Source organism: Panulirus ornatus, chromosome 8, assembly GCF_036320965.1.
Source record: "Panulirus ornatus isolate Po-2019 chromosome 8, ASM3632096v1, whole genome shotgun sequence".
Taxonomy (NCBI): domain Eukaryota; kingdom Metazoa; phylum Arthropoda; class Malacostraca; order Decapoda; family Palinuridae; genus Panulirus; species Panulirus ornatus.
The window spans coordinates 30,518,654-30,537,059 of NC_092231.1; the positions used below are offsets into that span (position 1 = coordinate 30,518,654).

Sequence of the window (18,406 nt, forward strand, 5' to 3'; positions counted from 1 at the left end):
TCTCTCTTACCTTAAATTTCTCATCCCATCACTCACAACCCATTCTTACTTGTTCACCTTCCACCTTTTACATATCACACACTTTGCTTGCTCTTATAAGAAATGCTTCTGTCACCTCCCATTCATCACTCATTCCCCACACTTCATTTACTCTCACCTTTTGCCATACTACACTCAGTCTCTACTGGTATCTCTTCTCGCAAGTCTCTTTTCCAAGTTCACTCACTTTCATAATCCTTTTCCTACCCATATAATTTCCTCTTTTCTTTAAAGCCACAGCAAACCTATATACCCTCACCTCTACCAAGTATTGATCAGATCTCCCACCATCTACCCCCCTCAGCACATTCACATCCAAGAGTCTTTCCTTTGACTCCTATCAGTTTGTACATAGTCCAATAATTATGCCCCCTAAACATAATTTCTACTCATTTATGGATATTTATGTATGTTACTCTTTTTGAACCAGGTTCTCCCAGTCACCAGTCCTTTTTCAGCACACAGACTCCACAGGTTGTTCACCATTCTTATGGACAACACCTATATCTCATACTCCCGAATTATACCCACAGCTGCCATATTATTACCTCCTCTTAAATTCAAATCATCCATCACTAATACCGCATCCCCTGCACTCTTGACCTGCATTCATTTGTATGTTCTGGAAGATTGAGTTTATTCCAAACTCATTCTGTCTCCACCAACCATATTTTTTAGATTTTCATTCCATCAAGGAGTTCCATCCTTGTATAGCTCTTGATCATGTCACACATTTATGCATTAGCCTTTATTAATTTACCCTTCAAGTGCTTCCACATCACCTCACCCATTGTTTTGTACCTTTTCATATGTCTCTTATCTTCTTGTTCAGCATCTCAAGAAAGTTAGACATCTCATGAAAGTTAAATTTCACACTTTCACTCCTCAACTTTTATCTTTTTTGATTTTTGTGTTTCATTGACATGTCTAGTCCCAGTCCATCATGAATGGAGTATTAACTTATGATCTGAAAGTTATCCACCTGACTTTCTAACAAACCTCACATGATTCACACTATTATATTATTTCTTGTTATTTATTTTATTCATTTATTATACTTGATCGTCGTGTCCCGCCTCAGCGAGGTAGCACCAGGAAACAGACAAAGAATGGCTCATACATATACATACATATACATGTCAACATATACTCATATACATACATATACACAGACGTATACATATATACACATATACAGATTCATACATGCTTGCCTTCATCTATTCCTGTCGCTACCCTTTCCCACAGGACACAGCATCACTACCCGTGCTTCAGCAAGGTAGCACCAGGAAAAATGACAAAAAAGGCCACACTCGTTCACACCCAGTCTCTAGCTGTCATGTGTAATGCACTGAAACCACAGCTCCCTATCCACATCCAGGCCCCATAGACCTTTCAGTGGTTTACCCTGGACGCTTCCCATTCCCTGGTTCAGTCCATTGACAGCACGTCAAACCCAGTATACCACATCGTTCCAGTTCATTCTATTCCATGCACACCTTTCACCCTCCTGTGTATATAGGCCCCAATTGCTCAAAATCGTCTTCACTCCGAGATACCACCTCCACTTTGCTCTCCCCTATCTCATTGTTCCCTCCACATCAGACACATATATCCTCTGTGTCAACCTTTCCTCACCGTTTTTCTCCATGTCCAAACCAATTTAACACACCCTCCTCAGCTCTCTCAACCACTTTCTTCTTATTACCACACATCTCTCTTACCTTTTCATTACTTACTCAATCAAACCACCTCATACCACATACTGTCCTCAGACATTTAATTTCCAACACATCCACCCTCCTCTGTAGCCCATGCCTTGCATCCATATAATATTGTTGGAACTCTTAATCCTTCAAACATGCCCATTTTTGCTCTGAGATAGCATTCTCTCCACACATTCTTCATTGCTCCCAGCATTCTCTCCACACATTCTTCATTGCTCCCAGCATTCTCTCTTTCCACACATTCTTCATCTTTCCCAGAACCTTCACTTCCTCCCTTACCCTATGACTCACTTCCACTTCCATCATTCCATTCGCTGCCAAGTATCCACTCCCAGATATCAAAAACTTCACTTCCTCCAGTTTTTCTCCATTCAGATTTACATGATTACATCCCAACTAATTTGTCCCTCAACCCCACTGAACCTAATAACCTTGCTCCTATTCACATTTACTCCCAACTTTCTCCCTCCATGCACATTTCCAAACTCAGTCACTAACTTCTGCAGTTTCTCACTGTATGATTAGTAAACAACAATTGACTCACTTCCCAGGCCTTCTCATGCCCAGCAGACTTCATTCTCACCCCTCTCTACAGAATTCTTGCATTTTCCTCCCTTACCACCCCATCCATAGATAAATTAAACAACCATGGTGATATCACACACACCTCACCTGCCACAGACCAGACTTCCCTGGGAACCAGTCACTCTCCTCTCTTCCTACTTGCATGCATGCCTCACACCCCTGATGAAAATTTTCACTGCTTCTATGAGCTTATTTCCCGTACCAAATACTCTTTAAATTAAGACCCTCCACAAAGCATCTCTGTGAACCCTATCATATTCCTTCTCCAGATCCTTAAATGGTACATAGAAATCCATCTATTTTTCTAAATATTTCTCATACATTCTTCACATACATCCTTTACGTCTTCTGAAACTACACTGCTCCACCCCAATCTGATGCTCTGTACTTGCCTTCACCCTCTCAATCAATACCCTCCAGTACAATTTTCCCGGTATACTCAACATTGACTATCTATACCAGTCATTCAACAACACAGCTGACTATCTATACCAGTCATTCAACAACACAGCTACCCCCTTTCTTAATAAATTCAGCTGCAGTAGCATCCACTTTGGCCACCTTGCTGGATTTCATTTTCTGCAAGGCTTTCACCACCTCTTCTCTCACCAAACCACTGTCCCTGACCCTCACACTTTGCACACCACCCTGACCAAAACACCTTACATATGCCACTCTTACATCAAACACATTCAACAATCCTTCAAAATATTTACTTCATCTCCTCCTCTACTCCACTACCTGTTATTACCTCCCCCTTACCCCCTTCAGTAATGTTCCCATTTGTTCTCTTGTCTTTTGCATGTAATTTACACCCTTCAAATACATCTTGTGTTTCTCCCTAAAGTTTAATGATACTTTCTTATCCCAACTCTCATTTGACCTCTTTTTCAATGTTTGCACCTTCTTCTTGACCTGTCGCTACTTTCTCTTATAGCATCTTCCCATCATTCGCACTCCTTACTTGTAAGTACAGTCGAAATGTCTCTCTTTTCTCTCTCACTAACAACTTTACTTCTTCATCCCACCACTCACTACGCTTTCTAATCTGCCTACCTCCCACCTTTTGCGTGTGACCTACATCTCTTGCACATGCCATCACTGCTTCCCAAAATACTTCCCATTCCTCACCTATTCCCCCTCACTTCCTTTACTCTCACCTTTTGCCAATCTATGCTCAGTCCTTCTTGGTACTTCCTCATACAAGTTTCATTTCCAAGCCCACTTACTCTCACCACTCTCTTTTCCCCTACATTCTCTCCTCATTTTTGAAAATCTACAAATCTTCACCTTCGCCTCAACAAAATAGTGATCAGACATCCCACCAGCTGCCTCTCTCAGCACATTTACATCCAGTCTCATACACCAAAACTGCCGACACACTCACTCAGCTGCTCCCAAAACACTTGCCTCTTATGATCTATCTTCTGATGACCAGGTGCATATGCACCAATAATCACCCATTTCTCGCCATCCACTTTCAGTTTTACCCATATGAGTCTAGAATTTACTTCCTTGCACTCTTATCACACACTGCCACAACTCCTGCTTCAGGAGTAGTGCTACTCCTTTCTTAGCTCTTGTCCTCTCACCAGAACGAGAACATCCAGGTTTCTTTCCTCAAACATACTACCCATCTCTTTTCTTTTTATCTTGGTTACATCCACACATATTCAGACACCCCAATCTGAGCCTTCAAGGAGGATGAGCACCCTCCGCTTGACTCCTTCTTCTGTTGCCCCTTTTAGAAATTGAAATGCAAGAAGGGGAGGGTTTCCAGCCCCTGCTCCCACTCCCCTTAGTCACTCTCTGTGACACGCTTGGAATATGGAGGTAGAATTCTTTCTCCCCTACCACAGGGATTTTTTCTTCCCCAACCAAATAGTATCTCTCCCAAGTGTATTTTAGAGTTCCTTCATTTGAAAATGTTTGTACCACCATCTGGTTATACATTCTTTTGAAATTTTGTGTTTTACTATGGAATCTAATACCAGTATTCATATGTTATTACATAAAGTAATTATTAATGTTGGAACAGAAGGAGCCAAGTAAGGAGTGCTCATTCTCCTCAAAGGCCCAGGCTGGGGTGTCTGAATATGTGGATGTAACCAGCATAAGAAGGGAGAAATAAGTAGTATGTTTGAGGAGAGGAACCTGGATGGCCTACCTTGGAGTGAAACAAAACTAAAGGGGAAGGGGGAAATTGTTTGAGAATTTGTTAGGCGTAAAGTCAGGGATTAGAGTGAGGGTAAGAGCTTATGAAGGTTTATCACTGCTGCTGAAGGGGGTGTTGTAGGAATATGTTAGAGAGTGTAAGGAAGCGAGCCCCAATCTTGATGAGGGTAAGAGTGAAGGTAGATCATGAGAGGTGGGTGGTTATTAGTGCTTATGCACCATGAAACTGTAGAACTAAGGAAAAGAGGGAATGTTTTGGAAAGAGCTGAGTGAATGTTTCACCAGTTTTGATGCAAGAGAATGAGTATTAGTGATAGATGATTTGCTCATAAGAGTGGGTAATACAGCAGTTAAGGGTGGGTGGTTATTAGTGCAAATGCACCATGAAACAGGAGAGCTAAGGAAGAGAGGGAATGTTTTGGAAAGAGCTGAGTGAATTTGTTAACAGTTTTGATGCAAAAGAATAAGTATTAATGGGTAATGCGGCAGTTAAGGGTGTAATTGAGTCATAGGTTTAAGTAGTGAACAGCTCAAGGATTTTTTTCTTGAAAAAGGACTTATGATTTAGAATACCTGATCTTAAAAGAGAGACATACATATGTAGGGCTAATGGAAAGTGGGCATTATTGGTATCGTATTAACGGAGTAATAGGCATACAAAAGAGAAACTCTTGGATGTTAACGATACACTGAGATAGGCAACTGGTGGGATGTATGATCATTACTTGGTGGAGGTGGGAGTGGGGGTTTGTAAATGTTTTAGAAGAGGAAATGATGTGGGTGGAAGAATGGTTGTAAAAGTGAATGAGTGAAAAATAGGCTTGTGGCAGGGATGTGTGTTGTCAATATGGCTGTTGAATATATTTATGGATAAGGTGATAGGAGTTAAATGCAATTGTTTTAGAGAAAGGAGCTGGAATGGGGATTAGGGTAAGTGAGTTGTTGTTTATGGGTGATACAGCACTGGTGGCAGATTCAGGGGAAAAACTGCAGAAATTAGTTTGTGAGTTTGGCAGAGTATGAAAGGAGAAACTTCAGATTGAAAATGAAAAAAAAAAAAAATATATATATATATATATATATATATATATATATATAGTGATGGGTGATTTGAATGCAAAGGTGAGTAATGTGGCAGTTGAGGGAATAATTGGTATGCATGGGGTGTTCAGTGTTGTAAATGGAAATGGTGAAGAGCTTGTAGATTTATGTGCTGAAAAAGGACTGATGATTGGGAATACCTGGTTTAAAAAGCGAGATATACATAAGTATACTTATGTAAGTAGGAGAGATGGCCAGAGAGCGTTATTGGATTACGTGTTAATTGACAGGCGTGCGAAGAGAGACTTTTGGATGTTAATGTGCTGAGAGGTGCAACTGGAGGGATGTCTGATCATTATCTTGTGGAGGCTAAGGTGAAGATTTGTATGGGTTTTCAGAAAAGAAGAGTGAATGTTGGGGTGAAGAGGATGGTGAGAGTAAGTGAGCTTGAGAAGGAGACCTTGTGTGAGGAAGTACCAGGAGAGACTGTGTACAGAATGGAAAAAGGTGAGAACAATGGAAGCAAGGGGAGTGGGGGAGGAATGGGATGTATTTAGGGAATCAGTGATGGATTGCGCAAAAGATGCTTGTGGCATGAGAAGAGTGGGAGGTGGGCTGTTTAGAAAGGGTAGTGAGTGGTGGGATGAAGAAGTGAGAGTATTAGTGAAAGAGAAGAGAGAGGCATTTGGACGATTTTTGCAGGGAAAAAATGCAATTGAGTGGGAGATGTATAAAATAAAGAGACAGGAGGTCAAGAGAAAGGTGCAAGAGGTGAAAAAAAGGGCAAATGAGAGTTGGGGTGAGAGAGTATCATTAAATTTTAGGGAGAATAAAAAGATGTTCTGGAAGGAGGTAAATAAGGTGCGTAAGACAAGGGAGCAAATGGGAACTTCAGTGAAGGGCGCAAATGGGGAGGTGATAACAAGTAGTGGTGATGTGAGAAGGAGATGGAGTGAGTATTTTGAAGGTTTGCTGAATGTGTTTGATGATAGAGTGGCAGATATAGGGTGTTTTGGTCGAGGTGGTGTGCAAAGTGAGAGGGTTAGGGAAAATGATTTGGTAAACAGAGAAGAGGTAGTGAAAGCTTTGCGGAAGATGAAAGCCGGCAAGGCAGCAGGTTTGGATGGTATTGCAGTGGAATTTATTAAAAAAGGGGGTGACTGTATTGTTGACTGGTTGGTAAGGTTATTTAATGTATGTATGACTCATGGTGAGGTGCCTGAGGATTGGCGGAATGCGTGCATAGTGCCATTGTACAAAGGCAAAGGGGATAAGAGTGAGTGCTCAAATTACAGAGGTATAAGTTTGTTGAGTATTCCTGGTAAATTATATGGGAGGGTATTGATTGAGAGGGTGAAGGCATGTACAGAGCATCAGATTGGGGAAGAGCAGTGTGGTTTCAGAAGTGGTAGAGGATGTGTGGATCAGGTGTTTGCTTTGAAGAATGTATGTGAGAAATACTTAGAAAAGCAAATGGATTTGTATGTAGCATTTATGGATCTGGAGAAGGCATATGATAGAGTTGATAGAGATGCTCTGTGGAAGGTATTAAGAATATATGGTGTGGGAGGAAAGTTGTTAGAAGCAGTGAAAAGTTTTTATCGAGGATGTAAGGCATGTGTACGTGTAGGAAGAGAGGAAAGTGATTGGTTCTCAGTGAATGTAGGTTTGCGGCAGGGGTGTGTGATGTCTCCATGGTTGTTTAATTTGTTTATGGATGGGGTTGTTAGGGAGGTAAATGCAAGAGTTCTGGAAAGAGGGGCAAGTATGAAGTCTGTTGGGGATGAGAGAGCTTGGGAAGTGAGTCAGTTGTTGTTCGCTGATGATACAGCGCTGGTGGCTGATTCATGTGAGAAACTGCAGAAGCTGGTGACTGAGTTTGGTAAAGTGTGTGGAAGAAGAAAGTTAAGAGTAAATGTGAATAAGAGCAAGGTTATTAGGTACAGTAGGGTTGAGGGTCAAGTCAATTGGGAGGTGAGTTTGAATGGAGAAAAACTGGAGGAAGTGAAGTGTTTTAGATATCTGGGAGTGGATCTGGCAGCGGATGGAACCATGGAAGCGGAAGTGGATCATAGGGTGGGGGAGGGGGCGAAAATTCTGAGGGCCTTGAAGAATGTGTGGAGGTCGAGAACATTATCTCGGAAAGCAAAAATGGTTATGTTTGAAGGAATAGTGGTTCCAACAATGTTGTATGGTTGCGAGGCGTGGGCTATGGATAGAGTTGTGCGCAGGAGGATGGATGTGCTGGAAATGAGATGTTTGAGGACAATGTGTGGTGTGAGGTGGTTTGATCGAGTGAGTAACGTAAGGGTAAGAGAGATGTGTGGAAATAAAAAGAGCGTGGTTGAGAGAGCAGAAGAGGGTGTTTTGAAGTGGTTTGGGCACATGGAGAGGATGAGTGAGGAAAGATTGACCAAGAGGATATATGTGTCGGAGGTGGAGGGACCGAGGAGAAGAGGGAGACCAAATTGGAGGTGGAAAGATGGAGTGAAAAAGATTTTGTGTGATCGGGGCCTGAACATGCAGGAGGGTGAAAGGAGGGCAAGGAATAGAGTGAATTGGAGCGATGTGGTATACCGGGGTTGACGTGCTGTCAGTGGATTGAATCAAGGCATGTGAAGCGTCTGGGGTAAACCATGGAAAGCTGTGTAGGTATGTATATTTGCGTGTGTGGACGTGTGTATGTACATGTGTATGGGGGGGGGTTGGGCCATTTCTTTCGTCTGTTTCCTTGCGCTACCTCGCAAACGCAGGAGACAGCGACAAAGTATAAAAAAAAAAAAAAAAATATATATATATATATATATATATATATATATATATATATATATATATATATATAATTTGTTTAATTTGTTTATGGATGGGGTTGTTAGGGAGGTGAATGCAAGAGTTTTGGAAAGAGGGGCAAGTATTAAGTCTGTTGGGGATGAGAGAGCTTGGGTAGTGAGTCAGTTGTTGTTCGCTGATGATACAGCGCTGGTGGCTGATTCATGTGAGAAACTGCAGAAGCTGGTGACTGAGTTTGGGAAAGTGTGTGAAAGAAGAAAGTTAAGAGTAAATGTGAATAAGAGCAAGTTAATTAGGTACAGCAGGGTTGAGGGTTAAGTCATTTGGGAGGTAAGTTTGAATGGAGAAAAACTGGAGGAAGTAAAGTGTTTTAGATATCTGGGAGTGGATCTGGCAGCGGATGGAACCATGGAAGCGGAAGTGGATCATAGGGTGGGGGAGGGGGCGAAAATCCTGGGAGCCTTGAAGAATGTGTGGAAGTCGAGAACATTATCTCGGAAAGCAAAAATGGGTATGTTTGAAGGAATAGTGGTTCCAACAATGTTGTATGGTTGCGGGGCGTGGGCTATGGATAGAGTTGTGCGCAGGAGGATGGATGTGCTGGAAATGAGATGTTTGAGGACAATGTGTGGTGCGAGGTGGTTTGATCGAGTAAGTAACGAAAGGGTAAGAGAGATGTGTGGAAATAAAAAGAGGGTGGTTGAGAGAGCAGAAGAGGGTGTTTTGAAATGGTTTGGGCACATGATGAGAATGAGTGAGGAAAGATTGACCAAGAGGATATATGTGTCGGAGGTGGAGGGAACGAGGAAAAGTGGGAGACCAAATTGGAGGTGGAAAGATGGAGTGAGAGAGATTTTGTGTGATCGGGGACTGAACATGCATGAGGGTGAAAGGAGGGCAAGGAATAGAGTGAATTGGATCGATGTGGTATACCGAGGTTGACATGCTGTCAGTGGATTGAATCAGGGCATGTGAAGTGTCTGGGGTAAACCATGGAAAGCTGTGCAGGTATGTATATTTGCGTGTGTGGACGTATGTATATACATGTGTATGGGGGTGGGTTGGGCCATTTCTTTCGTCTGTTTCCTTGCGCTACCTCGCAAACGCGGGAGACAGCAACAAAGCAAAAAAAAAAAAAAAAAAAAACTACAGTAGAGGCAGATTTCAGTGAGAAACCACAGAATTTGGTTTGAGTAGGAGAATATATGAAAGGAAAAAGTTAAGAATGAATATGAATTACATCAAGGGTATTATTTTTAGTATTGGAGAGACAGTAAGAATTTGAATGAAAAAGCATGGAGGAAGTGAAGTGTTGCAGATACAGAATTTGGTTTGTGAGTAGGAGAGTATATGAAAGGAAAAAGTTAAGAATGAATATGAATTAAATCAAGGGTATTATTTTTAGCATTGGAGAGACAGTAAGAATTTGAATGAAAAAGCATGGAGGAAGTGAAGTGTTGCAGATACCATGTAGTAGACATGGCAGTGAATGGAATCATTGGAGTTGAAGTGAGGACTTTGTGGAAAGAGAGGTCACTCTCTGGTAGGGCAAAGATGGGCATGTTTGAAGATATGATAGTCTCAGCGGTGTTGCATGGATTTTAAGTTGAGGATGTAGATGAGGATGTACAGAAGACAATGAATGTATTGGAATTAAAAGTTTGAGAACAATATATGGTATGAGAGGGTTATTTGAGTAAGAAAGGGATGTAGTAATGAGAAGAGTATGTTGAAAGAGCTGAAGAGGTTGTGCTGAAATGGTTTGGATATAAGTAGAGAATGAGTGAGGAGAGGGTGACAAAGAGGATATATGCGCCAGAAGTGATGGGACAAAGAGAAGAGGGAAACCAAATTGAAGATGGAAGGACGGAGTGAAAAAGGGTTTGAGTGTTCAGGGCCTGAACATGGAGGAGGGTGTAAGAAAAGCACAGTTTAGAGTGAATTGGAATGATTTCACATACGGGAGTTGACAAGCTGTCAGTGGACTGAACTGGGGCAATGTGAAGCAGTTAGGGGAAAACCATGGTAAGGCCTGATAGGCCTGGTTATGGAAAGGTGGCTGTGGTTTATGGGAATACACATGATGGGCAAATAGTGGATGTGAGCAAATGAGGCTGTCCTAATCTGTTCCAGATGCTATCTTGTTAATGCAGGAAATGGTGAACTGGCAAAAGAAAAATAAGTAAAAATTGGAGGGAGCAGTTAGGGAAGTGATAACAGACTAAGAAGAGTTGAAGAGGATATGGCACAGGTGTTTTGAGGGATTGTCGAATGTGTTAGATATTAGAGTAGCAGATTTAGGTTGTGTAGGTCAAGGAGGTATGTGAAGTGAGGGACTCATTGCAAGTGGTGTAGTAAAAAAAGATGTGATGAAAGCTTTGCATAAGTTAAAGCAGGGAAAGGCAACTAGAGTGGAAGGGAATGCAGTTAAATTTCATAAAAGAAGTGAGGACTGTGCTGTTTATAGGTTAGTTAGGATTTTTTTTGTATATGTTCCTGATGGTGAGGTGCCTGAGGATTAGCAGATTGATTATATAATGCCGTTGTATAAAGGCAAGAGAGACAAAGTGGTTGTTCAGATTTCATAGGTATAAGTTTATTGATTGTAGTTGTATGGGAATGTGGGGATTTAGACAGTGGTGGCATGGATAGAGTATCAGACTGGGGAACATCATGGCTTCAGGAGTGATAGAAGATATTTAGATCATATGTTTGCTCTTAACACTTTGTCTGAGAAATACTTGAGAGACAGAAGAATTTGTATGTAGTGTTTATGAATATGAAGAAAACATATGATGGGGTGATGTAGAAATCTCTGTGGCCGGTATTGTGAATTCATGGTGCTAGAAGTATATATGCAAGTAGGAAGAGAGGTGCAACTGAAGGAATGTCTGATCAATATCTTGTGGAGGCGAAGGTGAAGATTTGTAGAGGTTTTCAGAAAAAAGAGAGAATGTTGGGGTGAAGAGAGTGGTGAGAGTAAGTGAACTTGGGAAGGAGACTTGTGTGAGGAAGTACCAGGAGAGACTAAGTACAGAATGGAAAAAGGTGAGAACAAAGGATGCAAGGGGAGGGGGGGAGGAACGGGAAGTGTTTAGGGAAGCAGTGATGGCTTGCGCAAAAGATGCTTCTGGCATGAGAAGTGTGGGAGGTGGGCAGATTAGAAAGGGTAGTAAGTGGTGGGATGAAAAAGTAAGATTGTGAGTGAAAGAGAAGAGAGAGGCACTTGGATGATTTTTGCAGGGAAATAATGCAAATGAGTGGGAGAAGTATAAAACAAATAGGCTGGAGGTCAAGAGAAAGGTGCAAGAGGTGAAAAAGAGGGCAAATGAGAGTTGGGGTGAGAGAGTATCATTGAATTTTAGGGAGAATAAAAAGATGTTTTGGAAAGAGGTAAATAAAGTGTGTAAGACAAGGGAGCAAATGAGAACTTCAGTTAAGGGGACTAATGGGGAGGTGATAACAAGTAGTGGTGATGTGAGAAGGAGATGGAGTGAGTATTTTGAAGGATTGTTGAATGTAATTAATGATAGAGTGGCAGATATAGGGTGTTTTGGTTGAGGTGGTGTGCAAAGTAAGAGAGTTAGGGAGAATGATTTAGTAAACAGAGTAGAGGTAGTAAAAGCTTTGTGGAAGATGAAAGCCAGCAAGGCAGCTGGTTTGGATGGTATTGCAGTGGAATTTATTAAAAAAGGGGGTGACTGTATTGTTGACTGGTTGGTAAGGTTATTTAATGTATGTATGTCTCATGGTGAGATGCCTGAGGATTGGCAGAATGCTTGCTTAGTGCCATTGTACAAAGGCAAAGGGGATAAAAGTGAGTACTCAAATTACAGAGGTATAAGTTTGTTGAGTATTCCTGGTAAATTATATGGGAGGGTATTGATTGAGAGGGTGAAGGCATGTACAGAGCATCAGATTGGGGAAGAGCAGTGTGGTTTCAGAAGTGGTAGAGGATGTGTTGATCTGGTGTTTGCTGTGAAGAATGTGTGTGAGAAATACTTAGAAAAGCAAATGGATTTATATGTAGCATTTATGGATCTGGAGAAGGCATATGATAGAGTTGATAGAGATGCTCTGTTTAAGGTATTAAGAATATATGGTGTGGGAGGCAAGTTGTTAGAAGCAGTGAAAAGTTTTTATCGAGGATATAAGGCATGTGTACGTGTAGGAAGAGAGGAAAGTGATTGGTTCTCAGTGAATGTTGGTTTGCAGCAGGGGTGCATGATGTCTCCATGGTTGTTTAATTTGTTTATGGATGGGGTTGTTAGGAAGGTGAATGCAAGAGTTTTGGAAAGAGGGGCAAGTATGCAGTCTATTGTGGATGAGAGAGCTTGGGAAGTGAGTCAGATGTTGTTCGCTGATGATACAGCACTGGTGGCTGATTTGTGTGAGAAACTGCAGAAGCTGGTGACTGAGTTTAGCAAAGTGTGTGAAAGAAGAAAGCTGAGAGTAAATGTGAATAAGAGCAAGGTTATTAGGTACAGTAGGGTTGAGGGACAAGTCAATTGGAAGGTAAGTTTGAGTGGAGAAAAACTGGAGGAAGTGAAGTGTTTTAGATATCTGGGAGTGGATTTGGGAGTGGATGGAACCATGGAAGCGGAAGTGAATCATAGGGTGGGGGAGGGGGCAAAAGTTCTGGGAGCATTGAAGAATGTGTGGAAGTCAAGAACGTTATCTTGAAAAGCAAAAATGGGTATGTTTGAAGGAATTGTGGTTCCTACAATGTTATTTGGTTGCGAGGCGAGGGCTATGGATAGAGTTGTGTGGAGGAGGATGGATGTGCTGGAAATGAGATGTTTGAGGACAATACGTGGTGTGAAGTGGTTTGATCGAGTAAGTAATGAAAGGGTAAGAGAGATGTGTGATACTAAAAAGAGTGTGGTTGAGAGAGCAGAAGAGGGTGTTTTGAAATTGTTTGGTCACATGGAGAGAATGAGTGAGGAAAGATTGACCAAGAGGATATATGTATCAGAGGTGGAGGGATCAAGGAGAAGTGGGAGACCAAATTGGAGGTGGAAAGATGGAGTGAAAAAGATTTTGAGTGATCGGGGCCTAAACATGCAGGTGGGTGAAAGGTGTGCAAGGAATAGAGTGAATTGGAATGATGTGGTATACCGGGGTGGACGTGCTGTCAATGGATTGAACCAGGGCATGTGAAGCGCCTGGGGGTAAACCATGGAAAGTTGTGTGGGGCCTGGACGTGGAAAGGGAGCTGTGGTTTCAGTGCATTATACATGACAGCTAGAGACTGAGTGTGAACGAATGGGGCCTTTGCTGTCTTTTCCTAGCGCTACCTCACACACATGCGGGGAAAGGGGATTTTCATTTCATGTATGGCGGGGTGGCGACGGGAATGAATGAGGGCAGACAGTATGAGTTATGTAGATGTGTACATATGTATATGTCTGTGTGTATATATATGTATATGTTGAGATGTATAGGTATGTATATGTGCTGTGTGTGGACGTGTATATATATATATATATATATATATATATATATATATGTCTCCATGGTTGTTTAATTTGTTTATGGATGGGGTTGTTAGGGAGGTAAATGCAAGAGTCTTGGAAAGAGGGGCAAGTATGAGGTCTGTTGGGGATGAGAGAGCTTGGGAAGTGAGTCAGTTGTTGTTCGCTGATGATACAGCGCTGGTGGCGGATTCATGTGAGAAACTGCAGAAGCTGGTGACGGAGTTTGGTAAAGTGTGTGGAAGAAGAAAGTTAAGAGTAAATGTGAATAAGAGCAAGGTTATTAGGTACAGTAGGGTTGAGGGTCAAGTCAATTGGGAGGTGAGTTTGAATGGAGAAAAACTGGAGGAAGTGAAGTGTTTTAGATATCTGGGAGTGGATCTGTCAGCGGATGGAACCATAGAAGCGGAAGTGGATCATAGGGTAGGGGAGGGGGCGAAAATTTTGGGAGCCTTGAAAAATGTGTGGAAGTCGAGAACATTATCCCGGAAAGCAAAAATGGGTATGTTTGAAGGAATAGTGGTTCCAACAATGTTGTATGGTTGCGAGGCGTGGGCTATGGATAGAGTTGTGCGCAGGAGGATGGATGTGCTGGAAATGAGATGTTTGAGGACAATGTGTGGTGTGAGGTGGTTTGATCGAGTAAGTAACGTAAGGGTAAGAGAGATGTGTGGAATTAAAAAGAGCGTGGTTGAGAGAGCAGAAGAGGGTGTTTTGAAATGGTTTGGGCACATGGAGAGAATGAGTGAGGAAAGATTGACCAAGAGGATATATGTGTCGGAGGTGGAGGGAACGAGGAGAAGAGGGAGACCAAATTGGAGGTGGAAAGATGGAGTGAAAAGGATTTTGTGTGATCGGGGCCTGAACATGCAGGAGGGTGAAAGGAGGGCAAGGAATAGAGTGAATTGGAGCGATGTGGTATACAGGGGTTGACGTGCTGTCAGTGGATTGAATCAAGGCATGTGAAGCGTCCGGGGTAAACCATGGAAAGCTGTGTAGGTATGTATATTTGCGTGTGTGGACGTGTGTATGTACATGTGTATGGGGAGGGTTGGGCCATTTCTTTCGTCTGTTTCCTTGCGCTACCTCGCAAACGCGGGACACAGCGACAAAGTATGAAAAAAAAAAAAAGAATATATATATATATATATATATATATATATATATATATATATATATATATATATATATATATATATATATACATGTGTATGTGGGTGGGTTAGGCCATTCTTTCATCTGTTTCCTTGCACTACCTAGCTAACATGGGAGACAGTGACAAAGTATAATAAAATGAATACTAATGTTGAGATGTACAGGTATGTGTATGTGTGTGTGTGGACGTATATGTATATACATGTGTATATGAGTGGGTTGGGCCATTCTTTCGTCTGTTTCCTTGCGCTACCTCGCTAACGTGGGAGACAGCGACAAAGTATGACAAATGAATAAATATGATAAGATATCAGAATTAGAGGGAACACAGAAAAGGGGGAAAGAAAGGAGGAAGTGGAAGGTTGAAGTTAAAGACTCTTTGAGTGTTCTGGGTCTAAATGTGCGGAATGTTGTGAGTTGTGCATTAGACAGAGTGAATGGGAGTGAGTGGTATACAGGAAGGGACTTGCTGTAAATGGGTTGAACCAGGGCATTGGAAGTAGCCAGGAAAGAATGTGTAAAGCTCTGTTGGGCCTGGTTTTGGTGCAGTGTACATGTGAGTGAACAAGGCCATTTCTTTGTCTGTTCTTGGCATTACCTGGCTGATGATGAAAATTGTAAATGAGTATGAAAATTGATGTACATGCAGTTGTCATCCAGTAACACTATTAAAGGAGATTATTGTCATTTGTTTTCTTACCAAAAATATTCGTATTTTGAATATACTATATACCTATAAGTAATTTTAATTCTTTTAGGATGATGAATCGCTTGAAGAATATGAAGACGATGATCCTGAAAGGTTGTGGTGTATATGCCAAAAACCCCACAATAACCGATTTATGATTTGTTGTGATAAGTGTGAGGATTGGTTCCACGGGTCCTGTGTTGGTGTTACAAAGGCTATTGGTGAGTATTTTTTTACTCTAGTTTTAACAAGTACATAATTTATCTATCTATATTTCTGATGCCCATTCTCAACTGGAACTTCCTCAAGGGGGTAGCCATGGCAATAGAGTCTCCATAACTAGTGAACTCTAGTGCCACTTATTACCCGTTAGTGCCTCACCCTCAACAGGCCACTGGCAAAAGGCAAGTCTAGTGCAGTGTTTCAGAGGCTCCTACCTAATGATCCTGCCTAATACTCCTACCCTACTACTGCTACCTGATGTTTCTAGCAACTTTTTCATCCTACTAGTTCTATCTATTGCTCCTAAGATTATACCAACAGGCAGGAGTAGTGCATATTGCTCATTACAGGAAGATCTAAGGTTATGAAGAATGAGCTGTGTGAGTTAAGTGTTGTGAATTGTTATGTATGACAAGGAGAGCTTGTATGTTTGTGGACAGAATGCTTGTGGTCCACATGTGGGTGAGGCAGAAAGGAAAGACAGCTACCTGAGTCAAATGAGTGCAGTTAAACAACCCTTGAAGTGCTAGCTTGCTACAGAGGTGTCACTAACCCATCCGATACCCAGGCGGGTAGTACTTGTAATATACCTCCATGGTCATTGGCTGCTTACCAACTACTGTCTACAAATACATTAAGGAATTTGAAACTCAGATCAGTTATATTTTCAGTGTGCTCTATTAAATTCCTCTCTAACTGTAACAGGATGGAATAAATGCATGCAGTTTCAAGGTGCATTCAGTTAACTTTTCATTGTAGGTTAAGTCTTATGAAGATGATTTTAATTAATCATTTTGTATAACCCCAGGACTCCTGTAATGCACTGCTGCAGCTTCAAGTCTGTACTACATCTTGTAGTAGCAAAAGGAGAGAAAAGTTTTTCAATGAGATTGTACTCCTTATCCTCCATTGACTTTTCACCCATGGATTAAGCACACCCAAGCAGAGTGCAGTAATGCCAGTCTTTTGAAAAGAATGAGTCTTTTGCATTATTACAACTCTTCATTATTCTTTTTGAAGCTGACCCCACATTTGCCTTTTACACATGTACCTCACCTTTAAAGCTGTCAAAATTAAATGGAAGTTTCAACTAGGTAGGTAAAAACATTACTGAAAATAAGGTATGGGATAAAGAATTCCGCCTCTGTATTCCTTGTGTGTCTAGAAGGTGACTAAATGGGGATGGAGTCAAGGGTTGGAAACCTTCTCCTTTTTGTATTTCAGTGTCTAAAAGAGGAAACAGAAGAAGGAGTCAGGTAGGGAGTGCTCATCCTCCATGAAGGCTCAGATGTGGATGTCTGAATGTGTATGGATGTAGCCAAGAGGAGAAGAAAGGAGAGATAAGTAGTATGTTGGATGAAAGAAACCTGGATGTTCTCACTCATTGAAATGAAACTCAAGGATAAAGGGGAAGAATGGTTTGGAAACATCTTGGGAGTAAAGTCAGGGGTTGGTGAGAAGACAAGAGCTAAGGAAGGAGTAGTATTACTCCTGAAGCAGGAGTTGTGGGAGTATGTGATAGAGTGTAAGAAAGTAAATTCTAAATTGATGTAAAACAAACTGAAAGTGGTTGACGAGAGGTGGTTGATTACTGGTGATTATGCACTGGGCCGTGAGAGTCAAGTGTTCTGGGAGCAGTTGAGTGAGTGTCAGCAGTTTTGGTGCTCAAGACCGAGTATTAGTGATAGGTGATTTAATGTGAAGGTGGGTAGTGTAACAGTTGAGGGTATTATTGGTGTGCATGGGGTATTCAGTGTCATGAATGGAAATGGTGAAGAGCTTCTGGAGTTTTGTAAGGTTAAGGTATATGTATGAGTAGGAAACGAGTTGAGTGATTGGATCCCTGTAAAGGTCTGTCTGTGGCAAGGGTGTGTGATGTCACTTTGGTTGTTTGATTTGTTTATTAATTGGGTGGTTAGGGAGATGAATGCAAGAGTTTCAGAATAAGGGATGAATATGCAATCTGTTGGGGTTCAGTAGGGTTGAGGGACAAGTTAGTTGGGAGGTAAGTTTGAATGGAGAAAAACTAGAGGAAGTGTAGTGTTTTAGAGATCTGTGAGTGGACTTAGCAGTCGATGGAGCCATGGATGCAGAAGTGAGTCACAGGGTGGGGGAGGGGTTGAATGTTCTGGGACCATTGGAGAATGTGTGGAAGGCAAGAACGTTATCTTGGAGAGCAAGAATCGGCATGTTTAAAGGAATGGTGGTACCAGAAATGTTATATGGTTGTGTGGCATGGACTATAGATAGGGTTGTGTGAAGGAGGGTGGATGTGTTGGAAAAGAAATGTTTGAGGACAATATGTGGTGTGAGGTGGTTTGATCGAGTAAGTAATGAAAGGGTAAGAGAGATGTGTGGTAATAAAGAGAGTTGTGGTTGAGAGAGCAGAAGAGGGTTTGTTGAAATGGTTTGGACACATCGAGAGAATGAGTGAGGAAAGATTGACCAAGAGGATATATGTGTCAGAGGTGGAGGGAAGAGGAAGAAGTGAGAGACCTAATTGGAGGTGG

The 18,406-nt window shown here is 41.7% G+C and overlaps 1 protein-coding gene across 3 annotated transcripts in view; it reads left to right on the forward strand.

Annotated features, from left to right (window-relative positions):
• Nucleotides 1-18,406, forward strand: part of pps (protein partner of snf) — a 424,574-nt gene that overhangs the window by 172,656 nt on the left and 233,512 nt on the right. For all 3 annotated transcript variants that reach the window (XM_071664264.1, XM_071664265.1, XM_071664266.1), the window contains exon 8: nt 15,745-15,895. In XM_071664264.1, coding sequence (XP_071520365.1) covers nt 15,745-15,895 — 151 coding nt within the window. The remainder of the gene's footprint in view (nt 1-15,744; nt 15,896-18,406) is intronic.